Genomic DNA, 25,682 nt, shown 5'->3' with positions numbered 1-25,682 from the left:
AGAGGAGAAATCTGGAGCAATGACACGCGCTCATTTCAGAAATACCACAGCGCGGCATGATGCTTTCGAAGTAGCGTGAAATCTGCACCGCGAACTGGATGCAGCAGCACGGTCTTTGCTGCAAAGGATTCCACAGCGGGGTAGTTTTCTCATGGAGTTCGTTCACCTGCCAAACCAGCTTTCTGTGGACTGGATTGGAGAATGCTGTTGTTTGGTTTGCGGATTCATGCGGTGGCTGCAAGCGCTGCAAAGTACGTACACACTTGGTGGCTTCTCACCCACCAGCTCGAGCTTTCCCGAAGGTCCCAGGAGATTCATCACGAGAGCTCCAGGCCATACGCACGACATGCATCCCCTTTCATGTAGACTGAGGAGTCGTGCTAACAAGAAGAGAGGGTACATGGATCATGTAACGCCCTCCTGAACTTGCTCCCGGACATAGTCTGGATGTGCTTCATTCACTTGGATGTCGCTGTTATCACAACATAAGAGCGGAAATCTAATCCAGACAGCTCTGGCTTCAGTAGCTGTGATGCTCTGTTTCTTGCTCCTCCAAGTTAAGGTTGAGGGGATAAAACACATAAGCAGATGTGGATTTCCGTGTATCTTTATCGCCAGCCCAATCAGACTTGCAAAAGCCTCACAAGTGGATGCTCATCTGGGACATGAGAATATCCTTTCTCTGAAAATTTCAACTGTATTTTTATCAATAGGGTTTGAATATGAAACTTTGGAGTTCTGCAGTCCCAAAGCCCAAGCACGATGTGGTCCTGGATGACACAACAGCAGCCGTCGAAGCATGGACTGCTATGCGGAAACTCAAGCACAAAGATCTGCTCAATCCCGACCATTGTTGGTCCTAACCACATTTGGCTGGAATCCCGACTGCCACCAAATGCAGTCAGCCGAATGCGGTCGAATAGCTCTGTTTGGTGATTCTGTTTGGTGATTCTGTTTGGTGATTATAATGGCAATCACGCTCACAAGGGCTAGATTTCTGATGCTGCTGCGGCTATCACCATCGCCACTGCATCTCCACCACTTTACTGTTCTCCTGCTGCTATGGAGCGATCCATCCATGCACAAATGCCCAGCCCAGCAAGCTTACATCAAATCTGACCAAGATGGCTATAGCCTATAGGAGCTGCGTGCATACCAAGCTCTACAAGGCAACACTCTCCAGTTGGTTGGCCTCCGCTTTCGATTGAGTGTAGAGCAGCTCGTTGAGGCCTTGCAAATCACTTAGTCTGCGACACTTGAACTGTAATTTTTGCCCTAAAATGGAAATTACGATTCTAGTGATTTCAGAGATTTGTTTCTAGCGATTCTAGCGATTCTAGCACAATTGAGCAATGGCACCTGATTGGGCATGGTCCCATGTTACCAAGCTCACTCTTTATGCTTCTAGCAAAGGAGCTAGGCATTGGAAATGTAATTATTGTGAAAAAATATATGGTGGTCCGTCGAAACGAATTAAGGTGCATCTTGCTAAAATTTCTGGGCATAACATTAAAGCATGTAGTGCTTCAAACGTTCCTCTTCATGTTCAAAACCAAACTTGCCAAATGTTTGTGGAACAAATCATAAATGCCCCTTTATCTTTACCTTCTACAGCAAATCTACAGAGTAGGCATTTTGATGGGGCATCTGCTTCTGGAGTTGGTACACAAAGTGCTAGTCAATCTCAACCTAAGTGCTTCTATAAACCATGAGGGATCATCTGTTGGTCAAAAGCAAAGGCAAGATGGCAACATTGGGGAAATGCTTGATGATGCAAGAAACATGAACTTAGATGATGCGATATCAAAGTTCATTTTATTGAATACCATACCATTTAATGTTGTGAAAAACCCATATTTTCGTTTGATGATCGTAGCCACTTGTAATGTCTGACCTAGTGCTGCATCGAGGATTCTTGGTTACAAGAAGCTTCATACTACTCAGCTCACTTGTCAATATATTCTAATCAAGGAGATACCACGTCCGTGCAAAGTTGCTTGCATATCCAGCTTATTTCTGCCCAATTGGTAATTGGTTCCTTCATCACCACTTCACAATAGTCCACAATAGCTAGCTTCTCCTTGATTAGAGTATAGTGATGACAGAGTTGAGTGATATGAAACTTCTTGTAACCAAAAATCCTCAATGCAGCACTAGGTCTAACATTATAAGTAGTTGCGATCATCACATGAAAATATGGGCTTTTCACAACATTAAATGGTATGGCATTCAAGAAAATGAACTTTGATATCGCATCATCTAAGTTCATGTTTCTTGCATCATCAAGCATTTCCCCAATGTTGCCATCTTGCATTTGCTTTTGACTAACAAATGATCCCTCATGGCCTTTAGAAACACTCATAAGTTGAAATTGACTAACACTTTGTGTACCAGCTCCAGAAGTAGATGCCCCATCAAAATGCTCACTCTGTAGATTTGCTGTAGAAGGTAAAGATAAAGGGGCATTTGCGATTTGTTCCATAAACATTTGGCGAGTTTGGTTTTGAACATGAAGAGGAATGTTTGAAGCACTACATGTTTCAATGTCATGCCCAGAAATTTTAACAAGATGCGCCTTGATTTGTTTCGATGGACCACCATACATTTTTCCACAATAATTACATTTCCAACACCCAACTCTTTTGCCGGAAGCATAAGGAGTGAACTTGGTAACATAGGACCATGCCCAATTAGGCACCATTGCTCAATTGTGCTAGAATCGCTAGAATCGCTAGAAACAAATCTCTGAAATCACTGGAATTTTAGGGCAAAAATTACAATTCAAGTGTCGCGGACTGAGTGATTTGCAAGGCCTTAGCGAGCTGCTCTACACTCAATCGAAAGTGGAGGCCAACCAACTGGAGAGTGTCGCCCTGTAGAGCTATAGATCGCTCCATAGCAGCAAGAGGACAGCAAAGTGGTGGAGATGCAGTGGTGATGGTGATAGTTGCAGCAGCATCGGAAATCTAGCCCCTGCGAGCACAATCACCATTATAATCGCTGAACAGAATCACCAAACGGAGCTGTCTGGTAGTGGTCGGGGTTCCGGCCGAACGCGGTCGGGACCAACAATGGTATCCAGGCTGGGAATAAGGATTGCTCCTTACTTGGATTTGTCCAAACTGAAAGCTGAATGCTTCAGGACTGCTCCAAACCTGTTGAAGGAGCTGCCTACTCATGGCTACGGCATTGTGTTCTTCCCCACCAAGTTCAACTTTGGAGACATTGACTGGCTGTAGTATACAGGGACATGGCTGGCCAGCTTCATTTGGTGGCGCTGCAGGTCACCACCAGCTTAGACAAGCACTTGCATTCTGCGGACAGGTTTATGAGCATCCAAATGATCAACTAGTGGATCCCCTCGGGCTTGAAGGAATGGAAGCTGCACTTCGCCTTTATATGCCTGACGAGCAAAGATGAAGCTCCCAAGGGTGGCAGTATTACTCAGCATTGTAGTGGAGCATGCTTCGGTGTCCTGCCATATACGCTGCACATCAGGTCCTTTGATGATGCCCTGGATGCGTTGCTGCCGACCAAGGAACTCAATCTCTTGTGCGACATTGCACTCAAAAGGGAGGAATGCTATGCCACAGTTGCTGGCTGTCTGCCAGTTCCACCAGCTCCATCAGCACTTGCTAGCTGTCTGCCAGTTCGACCATCGCCTGATGTGTCTGCAGCGGCTGCAGCAGTGTGACTGTCGCCCACAGAACTCAAGAATCTCAGAGAGCCACAACTCAATGCCATTGCTATCTCAGCTAGAATGGATCCTGACAAGTATAGGAACATGAAGTTGCTTGCTGCAGCCATGCAAGCTAAGGGCATATTGACAGCTGGTGACTTCTCTAATTACTCATTGCTGATTGTTTGTTTGTTTTTAGGCTGCACTGGGGATTTCCTGGCATAGGTGAAAGAGCTATCGAAGATGAAGCAGCATAACTCCAACTGAGCTACATAGACATTAAGCTTTTAGATCTGGGGCCTATGTCTCTTTCAAATAGTCTCAGTTCTCAGGATGACCTTGGAACAGGATGACCATGTGCCCATTAAGACAGTTCAGGCTCGCCCACCCCACCAGATGCACTTGCTAGGCTAACGCCCGGGTCACCCATTCTTGGGGGGAATGGTGAACCAATCATGCCATGAAAAATGGGATTCCCTAGTAAAATGTGCTGGATATTACAACAAAGCCTATGAGGAGTCTAGGAGCTGAAAAAACTAAGTGAGGAGGACAATCTTGTCTCCTCCAAGATCCACCCTCAAGCCTCCCTAAAACTCCTCCTTATCCCCCCAAAGAAGTGCCATCATTAGGCTACCTCACCAACTCATGACCTTCCACATCAATGCCAGATCAGTATTCACTACATTGCACCTGACTACTAAGAATTTCCAACATTTCCACCATAGGAATTTTGTGAACAATATAAGGCATCTGACCTTGTCCAAATTTAGATTCCTAATCTTGTTTATGTGTCGTACTCGGATTGTAAGCCACAATTTTTTCCTTTCCAATTTGCCAGCTTACCTCGTCTATCCGTCCAACACTGCCTTGGCTTTTGCTAAGTTCCCTTGCCAAGGTTCTCGCCTATGGTACCAGCTCCTACTTGGTTTCAGCTACTCACTGCACGAGCAACGGAGTGTTAGCCATCCTTCCACGGATTCCCAAATCACTCCCAATCCCCCTCCCCGGGTTAGACTGGACTTAAGGTTCGGCTACACTCCCCGCAAGCACAAGCAGCCAAGCACACCAAGCTTCCAGGTTCCTAACATCCCTTGGTACCACAAGACTTGATCATGGGACCCTCTAAATCCCAAGTCTTGAGTGCAACACTTGCTTCGGGACGCCGGGGCGAAACACCGTGGCCTAACGGCCCGGTATGGGTACCTCTCGCCCCCCACTTCCATCCCGAAGGAAGGCCCAAGCCCCTTGGAAGGGCGAGGACCAATGAGCCGCATGGTACTCAAGTGGGGCACCACTCCACATGAGCCGGGAGCACCGCAATCGGTTTCCCTTTCGGGAGTGGGAGCTGCTCTTGAGCACTTCCTTGGATGGCCCCTCCGGCACCAGCCAAGTCCATGCTCACTCCCACCCAAGGCCCCTTAGTCCCAGTCCCAACCTCAAGTCGGTTTGGAAGCCCAACTGGAGAGTCCCTTCAAAACTGGTTCCTGGACCTCACTATCCCTACTATACTTTTGGAACCCCCTGCAGCCCCCCCCCCCTGGGGGACGCACGCTTTGGGCTTTCACCCCTTGACCCGTATTAGTATTTGGACTTAGTCTCTGGCTCGATCTCGGATCCGATTTCGGATCCGACTTCGGATTCGGTCTCGGACTCGATCGCGGACTCGATCTCGGACCCGATCTCGGGCCCGACCTCGGACTCGACTTCGGACTCGGTCTCGGACCCGATTTCGGATCTCGGACTCCGTCTTGAACTCGGTCTCGAACTCGGACTCGAACTCGGTCCCCGAGTCGGTCTCGGACTCGATTCCGGACTCGATCTCGAACTCGGTCCTAGAGTCGGTCTTGGACTCGATCTTTGACTTGGTCCCATCCGATGAACTCTTTGTCATTTTGGTCATGCTTTCGGGGTTCCCTTAGCCTACGACACCTCGGCGAGTTGGTTCCTTACAACTCCACCACCCATAGAAGAAGTTCGATGCCCACATCGAACGTCTCTTTTTTATCCTACGACTTGTTGACCATGTCTCCGGGGGCATCCCCCCACTTAGCGGTGTGCCTAAGTTAGCCTCCCCGGCCAAGAGCTCATGACAACGGAATATAGGTGTCCCTATACTCCACCCCTCACCACGCCCTAGTATGGGGTCGGGACTTGAACCCAGCCTTGCTTTACTAGGGGGTTGGGACTCGAACCCAACCTCCGTAGAATACGTCTACGGTTTCGACATCCCCGCAGGGAGTCGGGCGTAGCTCCCTACGCCTGGTCAACCTAGCTAACCCATGCTAATTAGCTCACCTTTGGCGCGCCTTCGGGTCCCAACATATGCCACTTGCTCAACTTTGCAAATTGATATATTTTTAATTGAACTTTGCATAAGTACATAGAGTTCTGCCTTGCAGAAATTCCTCCACTAGATCTCGCGCGTTCGCTAGGTTCTCCTCCGGTTCCCATGTTGCTTCGCAGTGTGGAAATCCTTTCCACTTCACATGGAACTCTCTCACCTCGCGTCCTTGTCGCTTGCTCTTGCGCGCATTGAGGATGGCCTCGACTTCGTATTCCTCTTCCCCTTGGATAACCTCAGGTAAAGGTCTTACTTGGTCTTTGCGAAGCGGATCCTCAAAGTACGGCTTGAGTAAGTTCACATGGAACACTGGGTGCATCTTCCCCATCTCTCGAGGAAGTCGGAGTCGGTAAGCCACTTTACCGATTCGTGCCTCAATCTCGTAAGGCCCCGCGAACCTGCTTAAAGAACTCAAGATCAATTCATTTACAGGAATACATGCATTTTTACCTTTGGGTCAACTTTCGGCTGATCCCACTTGGTAGCCTAAGGTTCTTGGTGTTCAGCCACACCTTCTCCCCAGCTTGGAACTCTACGTCCCGGCGCTTTAGGTTCGCGTACTTGGTTTGCCTTTGTTGAGCCCGTTCCAAGGAATCCCTCACTAGATTCCAAATGTTGAGTCTTTCCGCCGTGAATGCCTCCACTGCGGGTAACTCTCCATGATACTCGGCCACGCCGAGTTCCACAGGACCTTCAATAGCTCGCCCATTGATGACTTCCCATGGACTCACCCCGATACTCGAATGTGGTGAGTTGTTATAACACATTTCCGCAAGTCCCAAATGACTTACCCAATCGGTCTGGTCTCCCGAGACATAGCATCGCAAATAATCCTCCAGCTGCCTATTCACCCTTTCCGTTTGTCCGTCTGTCAAGAAGTGTTAGGACCACCAAACTTGACTTAATACCCCATACCTGTCTGTGGGTGATAGGCTGTGCTGAATTTCAACTTGGTGCGATACTGTTCCAGGAGGGTCCTCCAGAACCTACTAGTGAAGATCTTATCTCGGTCTGAGATAATCTCCTCTGGCCTTCCCCGCACTCGAACCACTTGTTCGAAGAACAGTTTCGCCACACCTTCCGCATCCACCTCCGTTGTGGTGGGTATGAAATGTGCCATCTTCGAAAATCGGTCCACCACCACGAATATCGCATCGAACCCCTCGCTTGGGGGTAGTCCCGTGATGAAGTCCATCGTGAGACATTTCCACGGACGATCTGGAATGGGGATGCTTTGCAACAAGCCCCCACTAGCCTTAGTCACGGCTTTGACCTGCTGACATGTTGGACATGTCTTTACATAGTCTTGGACGTCCTTAGCCATATCTGGCCAATGGTACTTCCTCTTGAGTAAGCCCATCGTCCTGGGCACTCCGCCGTGTCCCGCAAGAGGTCCGTCATGACACTCTTCTAAGGCTACCTTCCTTAGTCCACCTTCTGGAACATACACCCTCGTTTGCTTGTAATAAATGAGTCCATTGCGTTCCGCATAGCCCGTTTTCTCTTCCGTTGGCGGCTCACCTCTCTGGTGAGCTTCCCGTGCCTCTAGATTCCTCAACAACACTTCTTGTGCTAGACCATCGTTCTCATATGCTGTCCGCACATCGTCCCAGAAGGTTGCTGTTGCGCTGGAGATCGCCAACCTCAAGCTCGCTTTTCGACTTAGCGCATCTGCCACGATGTTGCTCTTCCCAGGCTTGTACAGAATCTCGCAATCAAACTCGGCCAAGGCATTGGCCCACCGACCTTGTTTCCCTCTCAGGTCGGGTTGTGACAAGAAGTGTTTCGTTGCCACATTGTCCGTGTAAACCTTGAAGTGTCTCCCAAGGTAGTGTCGCCACTCCTTGAGCGCCTTGACCACCGCAAACAATTCCTTCTCGTGGGCAAGCCACTTCCGTTGAGCCTTGTCCAGCTTCTTCGAGAAGAACGCTACTGGATGGTTGTCTTGCTTCAAAACTGCGCCTAACGCAAAGTCCGAAGCATCCGTGTCTACCTCAAAGTCCTTACTAAAGTCCGGTAATGCCAACACCGAAGCCTTCCTCAACTTCCCTTTGAGGTGGACGAATGCCGCCTCGCATTCCGCTGTCCATACCATCTTCCCTTTTCCCGTTTGATCCGTTAAGGGTAGGGCTACTCTCGAATAGTGTCTGATAAACTTTCGATAGTAGTTGCATAGCCCCAAGAACGCCCTCAACTCATGTACATTCGATGGTCGCTCCCATTCCTGGATCGCTTGGACCTTCTCCGGGTCCACCTTGAGCCCGTCCTGGCCCACCACATGCCCGAGAAACTTTACCTCTTGCTGAGCAAAGTCACATTTGCTCTCTTTAGCATACAGTTTATGTTCCCTTAGTTTCTCAAACACCTTCGCCAAGTGTTCGGCATGCTCCTCTAGCGTCTCGCTATAGATCAGGATGTCGTCAATATAGACGACCACAAAGTGATCCAGATAGGGTACAAAGACGTGGTTCATCAACGCCGAAAACGTTGCCGGCGCATTGCACAGCCCAAAGGGCATCACCAAAAACTCAAAGCTCCCATACCTCGTTCGACAGGTTGTCTTCTCAACGTCTTCCTCGGCTACCCTGATCTGGTAGTATCCTGACCTTAGGTCAATCCTCGAGAAGTATTTTGCCTTTCCCAACCTATCGAACAGGTCCTCAATCCTTGGCAACGGGTACTTGTTCTTCTTGGTATACTTGTTGAGCAACCGGTAATCTATGCACATGCGCATAGATCCATCTTTCTTTTTCACAAATAATACCGGCGCCCCATACGGCGACTTGCTCAACCTAACATACCCTTTGCCCACCAACTCCTCTAGTTGGCACTTGAGCTCCTTGAGTTCTTTTTCGTTCAAACGATAGGGGGGACGAACCACCGCCTCAGCGCCCTCGACAAGCTCAATCTTATGTTCTATCGGTCGTGCGGGGGGCAACCCCGCCGGTAGCTCCTCCGGCATGGTATCCTGGAATTGGTCCAACACTCGCTGGATCACTAAAGGCACTTCTTCCGTTCTTGTCTTTTTGTCACTCTTCACCGAGAGTAAGCACAAAAAGGCTGCCTTAGTTCCTTTAGTGAGTTGTCCTCTCGTGGACACCAGGTTCAAGCATGACTCTTTGGCCTTGCTTTGCCCTACCTTTAGATCCTGGGCCTCCACCCTAGATCTTCTTCCTTGGGCATTCGCCAATACCACAAGGTTCCTACCTTGTCCATGCAGGGCTACCACGAACCGATTAAACCAATCCATTCCGAAGATCACGTCAAATCCCGCCATATCCAAGACGGTGAAATCCATGTCCACTTTCCATGTCCCCACTTCGACTCTCGCTTGTCGAAGTACCTCATCGGTGCTTTGGCTACCCTGAACAAACTCTATAGTCCTTGGTTCGCCTAGCCGCTGCACCGTTAGTCCGGCTTGCCGGACTATGTCTGCAGCCACAAAATTATCCGAAGCACCCGTGTCAATAAGGATCTTAACAAAGCTACCTCCGAGCTTCCCTCGGAGGGCTAGTAGATGTCGCGAACGACTCTCTACCAAAGTTGCTCGTGTAATGAGTAACTTTGAGTTAGGGACTGGATCACATACCTCAGTTTGGACTTCACCCGACTTGATGGCCATATTGGCTCTGGCCTTCTTCGGGTAGGGACATTCCCTCGAGAAGTGTCCCGCTTCGCCGCAGTTGTAGCATACGTTGTTTCCCACGCTGCTATACGACTTGACCTTCTTATCCGTGGGTTTGTCCTTTTTCGCTTGACTCCCCCACGTACTCGCTCGCTGGCCACCGGATTTGCCTTTCCGGAACCCCGAGGACTCATTCTTAGAGAAACTCCTTTTGAATTTCCCCTTGCTATACGTTCCCCTTGGTTTGGCCCCTTTGCTAAATGTGGATCCCGACCCCATCGTGTTCCCCTTTCGCAGGTTATCGTTGAAATGCACCTTGATGGCCGCATCCAACGCTTCCTTGTAGTTGGTCGGGTTCCACCTCATCACCTCGCCGCGAGCCCAGGTTTGCAAACCTGATATGAAGGCATGGAACGCATCCATATCCCCCATGTCCGTGACAAGTATCCTCTTTGCCATGAACCCATTCACATATTCCTGGATGGTTCCTGTCTGTTTCAGCCTACTCAGTTCATCCCTCAGATGCAGAGTGGCATTCGGAGGAACATATGTTGCGCGGATCCTCGCCTTCATCATGTCCCAAGTGACCACCGGTCCTTCGTTGGCCTCCGTTGTTCTCCACCAAGACTTGGCATTATCTGCCAAGTATGGTTTTGCACATGGGACCTTCTCCGAGCTTGGTAACCGCAACGCTCGGAAGTAGTCCTCCATATCGTAAAACCAATCCTCCACCACCTTATAGTCATTCACTCCCTTGAAGACCGGTGGGGGCTTTGGTTTGTACTTGGGAACTGCCTGAGGGACTGATTCCACTTCGGTCTGTTCGACCTTGTCTGGTTTTGCCTCAGTCCCGGCCGAAAGATCCGCACCTTCTGCGCTGCCAGCATCCGCAGTCTTTTTCTTTTTCTTCCGCCTCTCGTCACGCTTTAGCTTGCGTACGAGAGTTTCCAGCAGGGCATTGGTCTGTGCCAACTGTCCTTCTAGCACGTCCAATCGAGCCTTGGACGACCGAACCTCGCCACCGGACTCCTGTTTGGAGGTTTCCTCACTGGAGTCCTCCTCATGCAAGGATTCCTCATCCATAGCCTCTTGTTCGACCGGAGGCTCCAGCTCTGGCGGAGGTTCCGTCTCCGCCTGGGTTCGCTTACGCCCTGCCCTTGCCATCTCCCAGCAATCCGCCTCTATCCTTCGCTAGAACTGAGGAAAAGGCTCCGATACCAAATTGTAAGCCACAATTTTTTCCTTTCCAATTTGCCAGCTTACCTCGTCTATCCGTCCAACACTGCCTTGGCTTTTGCTAAGTTCCCTTGCCAAGGTTCTCGCCTATGGTACCAGCTCCTACTTGGTTTCAGCTACTCACTGCACGAGCAACGGAGTGTTAGCCATCCTTCCACGGATTCCCAAATCACTCCCAATCCCCCTCCCCGGGTTAGACTGGACTTAAGGTTCGGCTACACTCCCCGCAAGCACAAGCAGCCAAGCACACCAAGCTTCCAGGTTCCTAACATCCCTTGGTACCACAAGACTTGATCATGGGACCCTCTAAATCCCAAGTCTTGAGTGCAACACTTGCTTCGGGACGCCGGGGCGAAACACCGTGGCCTAACGGCCCGGTATGGGTACCTCTCGCCCCCCACTTCCATCCCGAAGGAAGGCCCAAGCCCCTTGGAAGGGCGAGGACCAATGAGCCGCATGGTACTCAAGTGGGGCACCACTCCACATGAGCCGGGAGCACCGCAATCGGTTTCCCTTTCGGGAGTGGGAGCTGCTCTTGAGCACTTCCTTGGATGGCCCCTCCGGCACCAGCCAAGTCCATGCTCACTCCCACCCAAGGCCCCTTAGTCCCAGTCCCAACCTCAAGTCGGTTTGGAAGCCCAACTGGAGAGTCCCTTCAAAACTGGTTCCTGGACCTCACTATCCCTACTATACTTTTGGAACCCCCTGCAGCCCCCCCCCCCTGGGGGACGCACGCTTTGGGCTTTCACCCCTTGACCCGTATTAGTATTTGGACTTAGTCTCTGGCTCGATCTCGGATCCGATTTCGGATCCGACTTCGGATTCGGTCTCGGACTCGATCGCGGACTCGATCTCGGACCCGATCTCGGGCCCGACCTCGGACTCGACTTCGGACTCGGTCTCGGACCCGATTTCGGATCTCGGACTCCGTCTCGAACTCGGTCTCGAACTCGGACTCGAACTCGGTCCCCGAGTCGGTCTCGGACTCGATTCCGGACTCGATCTCGAACTCGGTCCTAGAGTCGGTCTTGGACTCGATCTTTGACTTGGTCCCATCCGATGAACTCTTTGTCATTTTGGTCATGCTTTCGGGGTTCCCTTAGCCTACGACACCTCGGCGAGTTGGTTCCTTACACGGATCTCTTGTTTTGTGTGGATCTAGGGGCATTGCCCCCCGAGCAAGGGATTTTGATCCTGTCCATGACCAGCGGCCACGGCCAGCGGCTCTGGGAGAGCTAGGGCAGACTGAAGGAGCTGGATATGCGATGATCTCCATGAGGAAGATTGCCACTTCTTTGGCTTGGGGTGGTTAGTGTAGTCAATCATGACCCTTGTTGTTGTAAATGGAGGTGCTCTGGGATGTGTTTGAATGCTGGACACATATGCATAATATGTTCCACAGTCTCCACCTCTATGTAGAGCACATTTTTCTGGCACTGGATATGTAAGCAATCCATAACTCAACTGCTGGAACTTGTTTGTCAGAACTACTAAGGAAAGAATTTCCTTTCTAACATGGATTATTTTGCAGATGCTTTCTTTGATATGAAGAAGCTCAAGCTGAATAATAGGGATATCATTGGACTTGTCTAGCATGCCAATGTCTCCCTAGTGATTGGACAGTTGTAACTTGAACTTGAAATTTCTTTGCTAAGTCATTCGTTGAAAAAAAAACCCATGAAGCAAATTAAGTGCAAAATTGAAAAGCAAGCAATGGATATGAAAAGGTAGTCTAGGGATGTTGACTTGGACACTGTACATCAAAAGAGGAGTTGGTTCCTTGTATTGCTCAAGGAAGGGGGAATAATTGAACTTGTCTTGATTGGTCCAATGTCGGTGGTTCACTATTACTGTTTATTAAGATCACTTTAGAAACACTTTTAAATGTTGTTAAACATATTTAGACATTTCAAAAGCTTTTTTTCATTCTTTTATATAACTAAGAGTACACCATATACTAATATTAGCATAGTGGGATTTTGGTAGCCATCAGATTGGTTTCAATCTGGACCACTCGCTCTTGTATATAACTTAAGGTTTTTGGGTTAATTGATATACATATTTTCTATATTCCCTTTCCATATTCCATGCACTCACATTAGTGGAGTTGAGGGGCAACTTTAATTGTGGATTTGGGATTTTGGTTTAGATTTAGCTTTTGCATATTAAGATTTAGTTTTTTCCATTTCCTTTTTTTTGTTCTTTCCTTTTGGGATTTTAATTTAGATTTAGCTTTTACATGGTCTAGATCTCTCTTTCCTTCTAGTTTTTTTTTTCATTTATTTTCTTTTGCTCTTTTCTTTTCATTCATCTTGATAGCAAAGTAGCAATCTCCTCCCCTTTTGACTCTAGAGCAACAGTTAGTGCAATTGCTCAATGCTATATGATTGCAGTTGAATAACCAAACTCAATTAATGGTGGCATTTATGGCATATGGTATAACTCCTTCTACTCTTGATGCCAATCCTCATATTCGGCTGAAGTTCTTTTATGGAAATCTTGGGGATGATGTGTACTATTGATTTGATCACTTCATGATAATTGTTATATATCATTCTTGGGATGATGCTTGATGTTTATGTGAATTTCCCATATATCTCCAAGGGATGGCACTACAATGGTACAATGGTTTAAGAGCAACCACTTGTAAGGATTGGAGTATTCTCTCGGATGTCTTCAAATGCACATTTAAATATATTGACGATTGTGATGCTACCTTCCAACAATTGCATCATCTTTGTTAAAGGCCATCTAAGTCGGTGATGCAATTTGGTATTCGTTTCCAAAACCTCTTGCTTCGTGCGGAGCCAAATATGTTGGAGCAGATTAAGTTGGGAATGTTGTGGCCAGCACTTCAAGGACTTATGCATGCACTTGCTCAAGCCACCCTTGACGATGCCCTTCACTTAGCATAACATTATGAGACATTGCCTCTTCCACTTCTTGCTGCACGTACTTTAGTTCCACTTCCTGTGAGAGATGGTCCTATTCCAATGGAGGTTGATGTTACTGCTGCTCGAGTTCAAGGACAAGGGTGAGGACATGGTCATGGTTGTGATCATTATTGAGCATATGATAAAGTTGGTCACACTTATTGGCATTGTCAACGTTTTTCGGATTGGTGGCCTTCATTCCTTGGATGGAGACTTTGGTGTCAACAACGTCCTATTGGTGCTACTGCAATAGAGGTCTGGACACTGAGATGCATCCAAGAAACAAAGAGTCATACGAGTAACGGAGGGATCTTACGCAAATAAGTTAGTGACGCCTCTATCTTTCTTTCGAGAGTATTATCAAGGAGTTCATTTGGCACAAGTTCATCAAGTGTTTACTTTCCAAACTCGTTTTTATAATAAAGGGTTTCCTGTCATTCTTTTTATGTTGGTTGATATAGATTCAAGTTTATGTTCTATTGCTCGACCTATTGCCACATGTTGCCATTCACATTTATGTCGTATGGCAAAGCCAGTTTTCATTCTTTATGGCAACGGCTATACACATGCATATGCACAAGATGAGGTAGACTTAGTTGTGCATATGGGCGATCTTGAACTTAAGTTGCAGTTATTGCAGGTGGTGCCGAGTCAAGTTTTTGACCTCATCCTTGGTATAAATTAATTACAGCACAATCATGCAAAGTGTGACTTTGAGGTTTCTCCCCTTTATCTCATACTTCTTTATATTTCATCCATTCCTCTCACTTTCGTACCTCTTCATCCCTCTGTTTCTACCTCTACTTCCATTACTTTTGTCTCTCTATTACTTCCTTCTATGTTTTTGTCTTGTTTCGCTCTTCCCTTTTTTGATCCTTCTAATGGTATTTGTGTTGCAACAGTTGACTAGCTTATGAAGGAGTATGCCGATCTTTTTGAATTTGACGTATTGTCTGGGGCCAAGATTGTCACATGTCATTCGATTCCAACTGGGGATGCTCATCCAATCAAGGTTCCTATTTGTCATCGGTCACCCAAAGAGATCAAGATTTTACGTACAAACATCAAGAAGATGTTGGAAAAAAGTGTTATTTGAAAGTTGCAAGGTCCTTGAGCATATGAACCTCATCTTGTGATGAAGCTTGATGGAAGTATTCGTTTCTACATTGACTATCATCCGTTAAATGAAGGGACGATCCCGAATGTGTACCTTCTTCCCCACATTACTGATCTCTTGGATCGTCTGGGGAGAAGTCATTGGTTCACCAAGCTAAATCTTGCTTCTAGATATTGGCAAGTACCGATATGCAAAGAAGATATTCCTAAGAAAGCTTTTCGTACACCATTTGGTTTGTATGAGTTTTTGGTGATGCCATTTGGTTTAAACAATGCTCTTGAAACTTTCCAACAAATGATGGATGAGGTTCTTTATGATATGTTGAAGGTGACTAATAACTTCATCAATGATGTCTTAATCCACTCGAAAGGGATATGGGAGGAACACGTCCGATATTTGTAAAGTGTTAGATCAACTATGGGAAGTTAGTTTAAAGTTGAAGCGGTCAAAGTGCGTGTTTGGTTCCAAGGACACAACTTATCTTGGGTACTATATTTCTTGTGAGGTTTTGCAAGTTGATCCAAAAATGGCAAACTTGTGACTATTCTAAAGTTCCCTACTCTGAAGTGTGTGAATGATGTAGAACACTTCCTGGGTAAAGTGTAATATCTTGGTCATTTTATAGATCATCTTTCTGATCACATTGCACTATTGTGAGTGTTGCTGAAATTATCAACATCATCTTTCATTTAGTCTGAAGACTGTGAGTGGGATTTCATGGATCTCAAGGAGCTATTAACAACTCTTTTAGTTTTGGTATATTCTAATTACATTCAACATTTCATTTTGCACATAAATACTTCTGATATTGGTCTTAAAGGTGTGTTGATGCAAAAGAGGCTAAGTGTGCCTAGTCAGTGCCATCTGTTACATATATAAGCTGTACATTACAACTAACAGAGGTGAACTATTCCACGACAAAGAAGGAGTGTTTAGTAACAATCTGAGGTTTCGAGAAACTTCATGCATATTTACATAGTTCTCAAACATTACTGGAAGGTGATCATGTTGCCGTTCATTATTGAAGTGGAATAATCTAGTTGGTTGTACTACTTGGTGGGATTTGAAATTTCAGATATATGATTTTGATATTGTTTATCGCCCAGGGAGTTCTATAGCTGATGTTGATGCCCTTTCTCAAGCTCTTCTTCCTTTTTCACTCTCTTCTAATATTTTTGACGAGCCTATTATTCCAGCATCTATAGAATTTCTAGATGAGGATTCTGTGCTATTAGTAGTTGCTGTATTTGACATTTAATGTTTACAAGGTGTAGAGCAAAATTTACCTTGTCTTGATGAAGTTTGCAAAGCTCAAAAAATTGAGCCATGGATTCGAAAGCTTCGAGATGGGTTTGAGAATCCTACATCACTTGCTAATGACTTACCATTCTGACATTTACATTCTCAATATCACTTTGAAGACGGCTTTCTTTATTTTATGCGTAGTTGTGTTTGGTGCCAAGTTCGTAGTACTCCCCCTTGTGCTATTGAAGGACGATTAGAGTCAATTGTAATTTCTCATTTGTTTGAGTTAGTGGTATTTGATCTTATAGAACTTTTTCCACGATCAACTGTTGGCAATGAGTATGTTATTATTGCTTCTGACTACTTAACTCATTGGGTGGAAATTGTTGCTCTTGCTAGCACCTTTGAAATTGCTGTTGGATACTCCTTCTTCAATCAATGGTGTTCTAGCATTCTTGTCCAGAGTGGATTCTTTCGGATAATGGTCTCGCATTTATGGCTGAGGCATTTCATATTTTGACTTCTCAGTTGGGGATATAACACACTTTCATGAGTGCTTATCATCCACAAACAAATAATTTAGTGGAATGGCTCGTTCGAACATTCAAAAGGATGATTGCGAAGTACGTGAATTATTCGGATTGGGATGGTTATTTGTCATTTCTTTGGTATGCATATGTCACAAGGGTGTAGAGTTTTGTTGGTGCTTTATCACATAAACTCTTATATAGTCATGATCCAATATTATTAATGGAGTTGGGTTTACCTTTGTAATTATCACGAGTTGCCGATACTAAGTCATGGGATCAATATTTGACAAGCATTCTTTCACTTGCTCAAGCAAAGTCTACCGAACACTTGGGCTGTGTATAAGTGGGACAACAATGGCATTACAACTGCCATCATTATCCACTTGCAAAGTATAAAGTGGATGATTTGGTGTTAGTCAGTTTTCCCCATTTTATAGTACGTGGTTTATCTAAAGGGCAGTTGAAAGGACCATATCAAGTGTTGCGGCAAGTTGGACCACAAATTTATGAGGTTTGGCATGATGTCTAACAAACCAATCCTCCAAAAATTGTGACATCATACAAAGGGATTAAGAACAACTAATACTACTTACAAATTTACCAATGCCTCCTCCTAATTTTCCTCCAAATCCCGGCCCATCTACAAGAAAACCCTAATGGTCTTCCATTATTCCAAGAGGAGGGGTCCAAGTTTACAGTTACGATGCCATATATTAATATTAGTATAGTGGGATTTTGGTAACTGTTGGGTTTCAATCCAGACCACTTGCTCTTATGTATAAACTAAGGTTTTTGAGTTAATTGATATGCATATTTTATATATTCCCATGCACTCACACTTGTTAATTTCTTTTAGATCTTTAATGCCTTCTTTTATATAACTTATTGGTTTCTTCTAAAATCTCTATTTGTGTTATATTTTTCTCTCATGATTCCTAGGGAATCTAGAATCATGAATATTCATTCATCTCCATATCACACTTTAAATGCCACATCACCCACAACCCTGGGAGAAGACAAAACTAATCTGGGCAAGTACAAATAACAAGATTACAAGGAATGACTCCATAGGTATGCTCAGCTTCAGAGGGAGCACCACAAGAAGCAAGGCAGCCTCCAATCAATCCACCACCTCTACCACCACCTGAGTTACCAGAGCTTCCTCAGGTGCTCACAGGTCCTCTTGCTGCAGAGTGGCAAGCCATAATAGACTCCAAGTATCAATCACTCTTTACACTTGGATGCTAGTTTGAAAGGCAGCTGACAGACAAACCAAATGGCTATTTTAAGTACTAATCAGGTCGTTTGGTTCAGGTATATCCTGCAGATTTACACAATGGCTTAGATTTTACTGAGACGTACTCACCTGTGGTACATATGCTTGCTTTAGCATCAATATGATCTTGAGGTACATCTACAGCGTTCCTGTATGAAGATCTCAATGAAGAAATCTTTATCCAGAAATCAAAGGGTTATCAGAAGCAGTTTGTCACCTCAAGAAAGCTTTATATGGTCTCAAATAATCTCCTAAAGCTTGGTTGGACAAATTTCTCAACTCTATTGGATTTTTCAGAAATGCTGCTAATCAGAAACGTATTGATTTCGTCACAAACTGTCTTGCTTTTCTACAAAATATCAAAGAACAGATTTTTTTCTCAATTTGAGATGGACAATCTCGGTGACATTAAGTTCTGTCTTGGTCTTAATATTATATGGGACCAGTTCCATAGGTGATGAAATTCTCAAATGGTTTAATATGCACGACTGTACTCCTGTTTCCACCCTATGGAGCTTAACCTTTAGTCTTCAACCATTTCCAACAACATCCATGACCAAAAGACAGCTACGCTATCACTATGTCCAGGAGCTTGTTCTCCAAGTTTGCTCAACCATGAGGCAGCTAGCTGATATACTGACCAAGTCTCTTCCATAAGATAAGTCTGGTTTCAATTGCAACAGTTTACAGTTGCAGAGGAGCAGCCATAACACCAGTACGGGATTTGTGTAAATCCACGGGCCACATACCTGGGTTTAAACCAAACAACCTGATTCGCTGCGTTCCTCTTAACTCGAAATAACCATTTGGTTGACACCACTTGTTTGTCAGCTGCACATCACGAGCCTGCCAATCTAAATTCTGTTGCTTTGGAGCTGGGCGTTTTTGTGTCAATCACGAACCGACGATGGAGCGGCCGTAGCTGGATATCAAGATCGACGTCAATTTCATCTACGTCATCGACTTGGATGCCCGAACTTTCTTTGTGGAGTCCTGATATGCTTCACAGGTTCGCACCGTCCATCCAAGTAAGCGTTGAATCAGTTTGGATGAACACACAGGATCGTGTATCGATGGACAAATTCCCAAACAACTGGATGCGGTGGCTGCATGTTCCCACGCCATGGACGCCCGCCGCAAGCTAAAAAGAATGTCCTTGAGAAGCTAAACAGTGATGAGAAATGGATCCTCCGATTAGTGGTCGACAAGCTCGCCGCTCCATACCAGAGCTTCGAAGAGTGCCCCGAGTTTCTGCAGCTGATCCAGGACTATATGCTTGTGGAAGATGACAATTCCGGCGCAGCTGCTGCGTAAAGATTGAAAAGAGAGTGGAGCAGTTCCGTGAGCCTGGCCAGCAAGAACGGGAAGAGGCACACGCTATCCAGGATGAAGGGACCATGGTTTCCAAAGTCTTGCTTCTTCCGTTCCACAATCGCGTTTGGCGAGTGTTTTATCATTTATGAACTTAGTTTCAATCACCACCCAAGCAATAGCAACTTCAGCAAAGCCATACGAATGAAAAGACCATTTTTGGCCTGTCTAAAATACGCAGCTCTTGGATCGACATCTACTTCTGTGGTAATCTGCGCACACACGAAACCAAATAAGACAACGAAACAAATGTGTGTGAGACAGATACCTCGTCAAGCCTGGGAAGAGGATGCAAAACAACGGCATGGCTTTGAAGCACATCCACTACTTTGCGGTCCACAATGTATTTTCCACGGGCCTGGTTGTAGAGCTCGATCTTGTCGCCAAATCTCTCGCGTTGAATGCGCGTCTGGTAAATGACATCGCATTTGGATGCCACTTCCATGAGATCCTTCGACTCTTCCCACTCTATGTTCTTGGAGGTAAGATACTCTTTGATATCATCCTTGACACAAGAAGCAAAGAGCTCGTCAGAAAACTCATGGAACTTCTTCTTCGTCTCCTCATACCTTCATCTTCACCACGTCTGGAGAGACGAAGTAGAACTTGACACCATCGTACTTGGCGAGCAAGTAGGCCAGAGATCGAACAGTTCTTCCGTTGGCAAGGTCTCCAACGAGCCCGACTTTGATCCCGTCGAGCCGCCCGGTCTCTCTCTGAATCGTGTAAACATCTAACAGTGCCTGCCAAAGATCCAAGCGTTTTTCCTTACTCGATCCAACGAAGGAAGGAAGGCCTTTGAGCTACCTGCGTGGGATGCTGCCCAGGTCCATCGCCAGCATTGATCACTGGGATGCTCGACACAGCGGCAGCTTGCTTGGCAGCTCCACTCTCAAAGTGTCTCATCACGATTATATCCGAGTAGCCTTCCACCGTCCTGATCGTGTCTGATAGACATCTTTGAGCTTCCGAGATCGAAGAAAAACAATGAAGAGAGAGAACCAAACCTCACCTTCGAGCGTCTCCCCTTTGGCAGCCGACGAGAACTCGCGAGCATTCTCCGTGGTGAGCACTTCTCCACCCAGGCGCTTCATGGCCGACTCAAACGACAGCCTCGTCCTCGTCGATGGCTCGTAAAACAGCGTCGCCATGAGATATCCCTTGAGCATCGTGGAGCCGCCGCCGGATCTCCCCTCCACGATCGCCTCCATCTCCTTGGCCACGCCAAAGATCCCCTCCAGCAGCTCCCGGTCGAATTGCTGCGCCTCGAGGACGTGCTCCACCTCGAACTTCCGCCCTAGCATCACACCGCCGCTCGCATTCGCGGCCCCGGAGAATCCAACGCGACAATCCACGCGCTGCTGCCATCGCCGCCGCCGCGGATGCAGATCATCCACATTCCACTGAGGCGACAATCCCTGGCGCGGCGCTAGAGCTACCTCCATCGCCCAAGGGTTTAGGGTTTATCAAAAGCATATCCAGGGAATAAGTGTGTTCTTCGTCTTCGTCCCTTTCACGAAGGTGGTCGTCTCCTCCTGGGAGCCACTTCCTCCTCGCCATCTCTACCAGGCCTGCTACTCGAAAACCCTCTGTCCCTCCTCCGCCTATCGTGATTCCTCTCTAACTCGACGTCAAATCTCCCCGACGAGATCCGCCCAACGTCGCCAGGCCCAAGATCCCACCCCGAAGTTCGAGGCTCTCGCTGCGACTCCAGGCAATGCTGCTGCTGCTGCTGGTGATGGTGGTACTCCATCTCGAAAAACCTCCGCTCGTCTCTTCGATCACTCAAGCGCTTGAGCCCCGCGGGTGGCGACCTCTGGCCTCGCGGGGGTGGTGGCGGCAGCGGAAGCTTTGGAACCGACGACGCCGGAGACATCTCTCTCGCCGAGCTCGCGTACCCCGGAGGAGGAGACCGGCTGTGGTGCCTCAGACTCTTCCGAGGCGAGTCACTCCTGGACCTCGATCTCGATCGCCGACGGATGCTCGGGCTCCTCTCCCTGCGGTGATCCCATCTCTCCGGATGCGGCTCACCAACGTAGCCACCACCTCGACCATCCGGCGCTGCTCTCATTGCCGGACCCTCCAAACCGTGACCACCACCGTAGCTCCTGTCAAACACCCCACGACTGCTTCGCAAGCCGGGGCTTACTCCCACCATTCCCATCCCGGGGCCGACTCTCAGCACCGGACTCAAACCGATGCCTCTCCCTGGAGGAGCCATGGCTTCCGGGTCCGCTGCTCGAGTGGGATTCAGGATCAAGGGAGGAGGATTCCGTCCTGCTGCTGGAAATGCTCTTCCGCCACCACCCCGGACCACCGCCGCTCCTGGACTACCGGCCTTGGTGATGGTGCCGTCCGGTGCTACAACGAAGCCGCTACTCTCCACCTTTGCAGCGGCCACGGCGGCGGCGTTAGCTTGGCCGTGGGGACCAAACCCGCCGCCACCCTCGGAGAAACGAGCTGGCGGAGAAAGGTGGTGCTTTGGACCCCACTGTCCCGGCGGAACCACGGAACCATTCATCCATGGTTCCGCTCTTCGAGGTACGAGTGGAGAGCTCGGACCACCCCGACTTCTACCACGTCCAAAATCGCGAGAGTAGAACCTGTCCGAATCGTACATCTCGTTCCTGCAAAGAGTAACAAAGCTTGAGTAGAGTTTCCAGAGGCAAGAATGGGTCGGCTTACCTCTGATCGTGATGGTCGTGCCTACTCCACGCTGGATCCTCGTGTCTAAACCTATCGTAGCTTTCAAACTGCGACACTCGGGAGCCTGCTGGGGGTCGTAAGCGATTGCCAGTCCAGGCATTTGGCCTCACACCACGCCTGAAAAGCTCCTTGGAAGCACGTAAAGCTTCTTCTGCTGTGTCGAAGCCTTCAGGAAGCTGATCCCATCCAGAAGCCTTTACCCGCCGCGTCGCGCCAACATTCTTCTCTGGTTTGGACTCTTCGTCGCCGCTAGCGGTAGGCTGACCTTCACCGCTTTTGTAATCACCCGACGAAGGACCTTCTTTGTTCTCGTTGTCAGATTCACGTTTGGCTTCGAGCTCGTGAATCTCTCCTTGTTCACCCTCGGAATCCCCTTCCGCTCGCGCCACCTTTTCATCCACTGTTTCCACCGGCTCATCTCCTTCCTCAGAGTCATCATAATCAACGTGCTCGGCTTCACAGGCCTCTTCTGCCCAGTCCTCAGCAGTTATTTGACCCTCCTCCACTTTCTCAGCCTCCTCGACCTCCACTCGCACTTTATCTGACTCGGGTTCTTCTTCCTCTTCGAACGTGTCATCCTCTTGAAAGACTTCTTTGTCCTCAGCTTCACCGGTCCTTTTCACCCCGGAGTCTTCAAAGGTCTTTGGATCATCATCCTTGGTGTCACCGTTTATATCCTCGACTGCCTCGGCCTGAGTTTGATCACTACTACCCTTAGCCGGTGACGGAAAAGAGTCAGGCTCCTGTTCCTGTTCCGGAGATGCTTGATAATCGGCAGTGTCCCCCTGGGCTTGACCTTCGTCTCTGGCATTATCAGCTTCATTTTTCTCTTCAGTGCTCTGCATGCTTGTCGCACACAACTCCTCGGTTGTCCTGTCTTTGGTTGCGGCTTCATCTGTATCGGACGTAGCATGCTCTGTGATGTTCCCAGAAACTATCTCTTGAGACTTCTCAGCACCTGCGTCGATGCAGTAATCAGGTCCATCTTCACACGGACGTTCCCAGGCATCCATGCCTTTATTCAAGTCCCAGTGAGAGCGTTTGCCATGAGAGTCACCACTGTCAACATCCTTCCTCATGCCGCCGTCTTCATCTCCATCAATATCCCTTCTAAAATGATCCATACGCTCGTAATCTTCATCCTTCACCAGATCATAATCGTGAAGCCCCGGCTCTTCTTCTTCTTCGACTTTGTTCTGAGTGCACTTTGGTAGTCTTTCGTCCACCACTTTGTCCGACTCCAGCTTCCCATATCTGCTCCCTGAAAACTCGTCCCTGTTCACCTTTATCGACGGAGATGGAGACCTGGATGGTGGCGATGGAGACCGCACAGAATCCATAATCTGTATCCTCCGCTTTTTTATTGGAACAGTGGAGGCCGCATTACTAAAACGACCTCCCAAAAGACTGGCTTCAGGCTGGAATATGCACAAGTCAGAGAGAATAGACAGTATGAACACAAGCCATACCTTCCTTGCTTCAACGTCTGCTTTTTCCTGTGCCTCGTGAGATTTTCCTGTGTGTACGCCTTCATCGGCTTCAGTCTTCCCTGGATGCGCCAGCGCACTACGCAATCTCTTGACGCACTTCGTAGAACTGGTGTCCGTAGCAGGGGCTCGTTTTGACGAACGCTTGGATGCAGGAGGCTTGGCAGAGCCACAGGCGTGGCATGTGTGCGGCTGCTTACTTCGATCTTTCTGCGTCAAAACCTCCAGTGCTAGCGAGACACAGCTAGGATGAGCAGAGACTGCAGCATTATCACATGTACATGGCTGTATCTGCACAGAAAAACCATAGCTGTAAATGCTTCTGTCCCAAAAATTCCGCGCGACAAATATCTGCTTCCTACAACTTTTCTACACCGACTGCCAAGCCTGCATGCCCCCTGTGAGACCTCTGAAACGACTATGCACTAGATTTCCTCCGAGTGGTTTCTATCCTGAGAGTTACCACCACGTACCATGGTTTCGAAATCTTCATTGTCTTCGCAGCCACAAAGGGAACAAACGGACTCATCTCCTGTGTCCCTCGCCTTTGGCGTGTTAGTCCAAGAATCTCCTGAATTTAGTAGTACCCTACCCTCCTCCTGCAACAAAAACCTGTCTGAGCATCGAGTGATTATAATGCTTTTCCCCTAGGACTGATGCGAACATCTGGAATCCCTGCTCAAGAACGCACAGGCAACATCTCTATCATCCATCCATCCACCCATCCATCTCTCTCAAGAGGGAGCACAAAAAGCAAATCAGCTTTTTCCAAAGGCAAGTCTCAGGCAAAGACGACGGCACGAAATAACTCCAGCTTCTGTGCACACGAAGGAAGCCACTTTTCCCTGTCAATATATCTATCCTGTGTGTTTTTCCCCACTCATCTGACGTGCATGCCTCGAAACTAACCTGTTCATCCATACTGATGACAAAAACCTCCTCTTTCTGCGCCCTCAGGCAGGCGGAGCAGATGTAATCCGCTGCTATCTGCAAGAGAGATCAAACATCTGTTTTAGCGTCCTTGAGCTGTGCAAAGGACCTCTTGTAGCATCCTGTTTTCTAAAAGCTATAATCCGAGGAGGGAGAAGAGACCACACCTGCGAGCTGGAGTCCAGACACTCCAGATGTTCCCGAGTGGAACACACCTCACAAGTCACCATTTGACCTCTGCTACGGTTCTTCCCACACCTGCAATCCACCTTGTCCCCTTTGTCAAATCCCACCAGCGCGCTCGGGTGCTTGAGGCCCCGCTCGGCATCAAGCTCGTGCTGCTGCGACGATGGCATGCCCTCCATCGCCAGCTGCAGCTGCTGCTGCTGCTGCTGCTCCCGCCACTGGCAAAACGCAGCGCTCCTCGCAAACAAGACCGCCCTCTTCACCAATTCCTCGTCGCCCGCGCTGCTGCTACTCCTAGACCGATCCCGTTGCTGCTTGGGCAATCTCCGGGGATGGAACGACATGGCCCTCAGCTGCCCATTCGCGAGCCTGGACATGATCACGGCGAATCGAAGACCCGTCCACCTGTTTTGGCGGAGGCAAATGTAAGACCTGGTCCGATTATCGGATGGTACCCTATCCAGTCGCGACGACGCGCCCGTGTCCTCGCGGAGGAGGAATTTCTTGAATGTGGGCACGGCATCGGTGCTGGCGGCGAACCACGCCGCATCGCCACAACCAAGATCATCCCCATCAAACCTCCGGATGCGCGTGGGATGCTGCCCCACATCCACCACCACGCTCATCTGCTTGCCATTGCCCGACTCCGTGACGCGCAGCACGCCCTTGGCGCTCGCGCTCGCCCCAACGCCCGCCTTCTTCCTCGCCTTCATCGCCCACAAAAACCCTAAGTCACCGCCATGGTGGAGTGGGAGAAAACGAAAAAGGTCCGCTTTAGGTTTTCGCACCTTTGTTTTGCTTGCCGATAAAGAAGCGTGGAGCCGTCGGATGCAATCGATCCTGCGGTATGTGGCGAGATTACGGTCGGCGCGGCTCGCAATGCGACTGACAAAAGCTGGCGGGGACCAATGGTGTGTGGACACCTAGCGCACTCTGGTTGGGCCACGTGGGAGAATGGATTATCAAACCGGCGCTAGTCCTAGACCTTAGCATGTCTAGCTAGCTAGGACCACTTTGTTT

At 48.2% G+C, this 25,682-nt stretch overlaps 2 protein-coding genes across 2 annotated transcripts; both read right to left on the bottom strand.

Annotated features, from left to right (window-relative positions):
* Positions 1-19,406: 19,406 nt before the first annotated feature.
* LOC9629848 (aspartate carbamoyltransferase, chloroplastic) lies at positions 19,407-20,816 on the bottom strand. The gene is made up of 5 exons (XM_002989122.2): positions 20,366-20,816; positions 20,161-20,300; positions 19,923-20,096; positions 19,622-19,858; positions 19,407-19,565 (listed from the first exon to the last, which is right to left on the bottom strand). Exons 1-5 carry the CDS (start codon positions 20,796-20,798, stop codon positions 19,458-19,460), a joined length of 1,092 nt encoding a protein of 363 aa, XP_002989168.2. The 5' UTR covers positions 20,799-20,816; the 3' UTR covers positions 19,407-19,457.
* LOC112341915 lies at positions 20,798-25,420 on the bottom strand. The gene is made up of 6 exons (XM_024662918.1): positions 24,644-25,420; positions 24,456-24,533; positions 24,020-24,145; positions 23,529-23,837; positions 22,039-23,477; positions 20,798-21,980 (listed from the first exon to the last, which is right to left on the bottom strand). Exons 1-6 carry the CDS (start codon positions 25,373-25,375, stop codon positions 20,867-20,869), a joined length of 3,798 nt encoding a protein of 1,265 aa, XP_024518686.1. The 5' UTR covers positions 25,376-25,420; the 3' UTR covers positions 20,798-20,866.
* Between the last annotated feature and the right edge of the window lie 262 nt (positions 25,421-25,682).

Source organism: Selaginella moellendorffii, unplaced genomic scaffold, assembly GCF_000143415.4.
Source record: "Selaginella moellendorffii unplaced genomic scaffold, v1.0 SELMOscaffold_94, whole genome shotgun sequence".
In the NCBI taxonomy this organism is placed as follows: domain Eukaryota; kingdom Viridiplantae; phylum Streptophyta; class Lycopodiopsida; order Selaginellales; family Selaginellaceae; genus Selaginella; species Selaginella moellendorffii.
The sequence above is the reverse complement of the archived record's forward strand: the minus strand, read 5'-3'. Positions and strand labels throughout refer to the sequence as shown.

Bases quoted from the DNA above. Each gene is read 5' to 3' on its own strand.
- LOC9629848 (XM_002989122.2), bottom strand. From the start codon at position 20,798: ATGGAGGTAGCTCTAGCGCCGCGCCAGGGATTGTCGCCTCAGTGGAAT. The intron at 20,301-20,365 runs GTGAGGTTTGGT...GATGTCTATCAG, and splicing joins CAAAGGGGAGACGCTCGAAG to ACACGATCAGGACGGTGGAA. The intron at 19,566-19,621 runs GTATCTGTCTCA...GTGTGTGCGCAG, and splicing joins CTCTTCCCAGGCTTGACGAG to ATTACCACAGAAGTAGATGT.
- LOC112341915 (XM_024662918.1), bottom strand. From the start codon at position 25,375: ATGAAGGCGAGGAAGAAGGCGGGCGTTGGGGCGAGCGCGAGCGCCAAG. The intron at 24,146-24,455 runs GTTAGTTTCGAG...TTTTTGTTGCAG, and splicing joins TCATCAGTATGGATGAACAG to GAGGAGGGTAGGGTACTACT. The intron at 21,981-22,038 runs GTAAGCCGACCC...TACTCTTTGCAG, and splicing joins CACGACCATCACGATCAGAG to GAACGAGATGTACGATTCGG.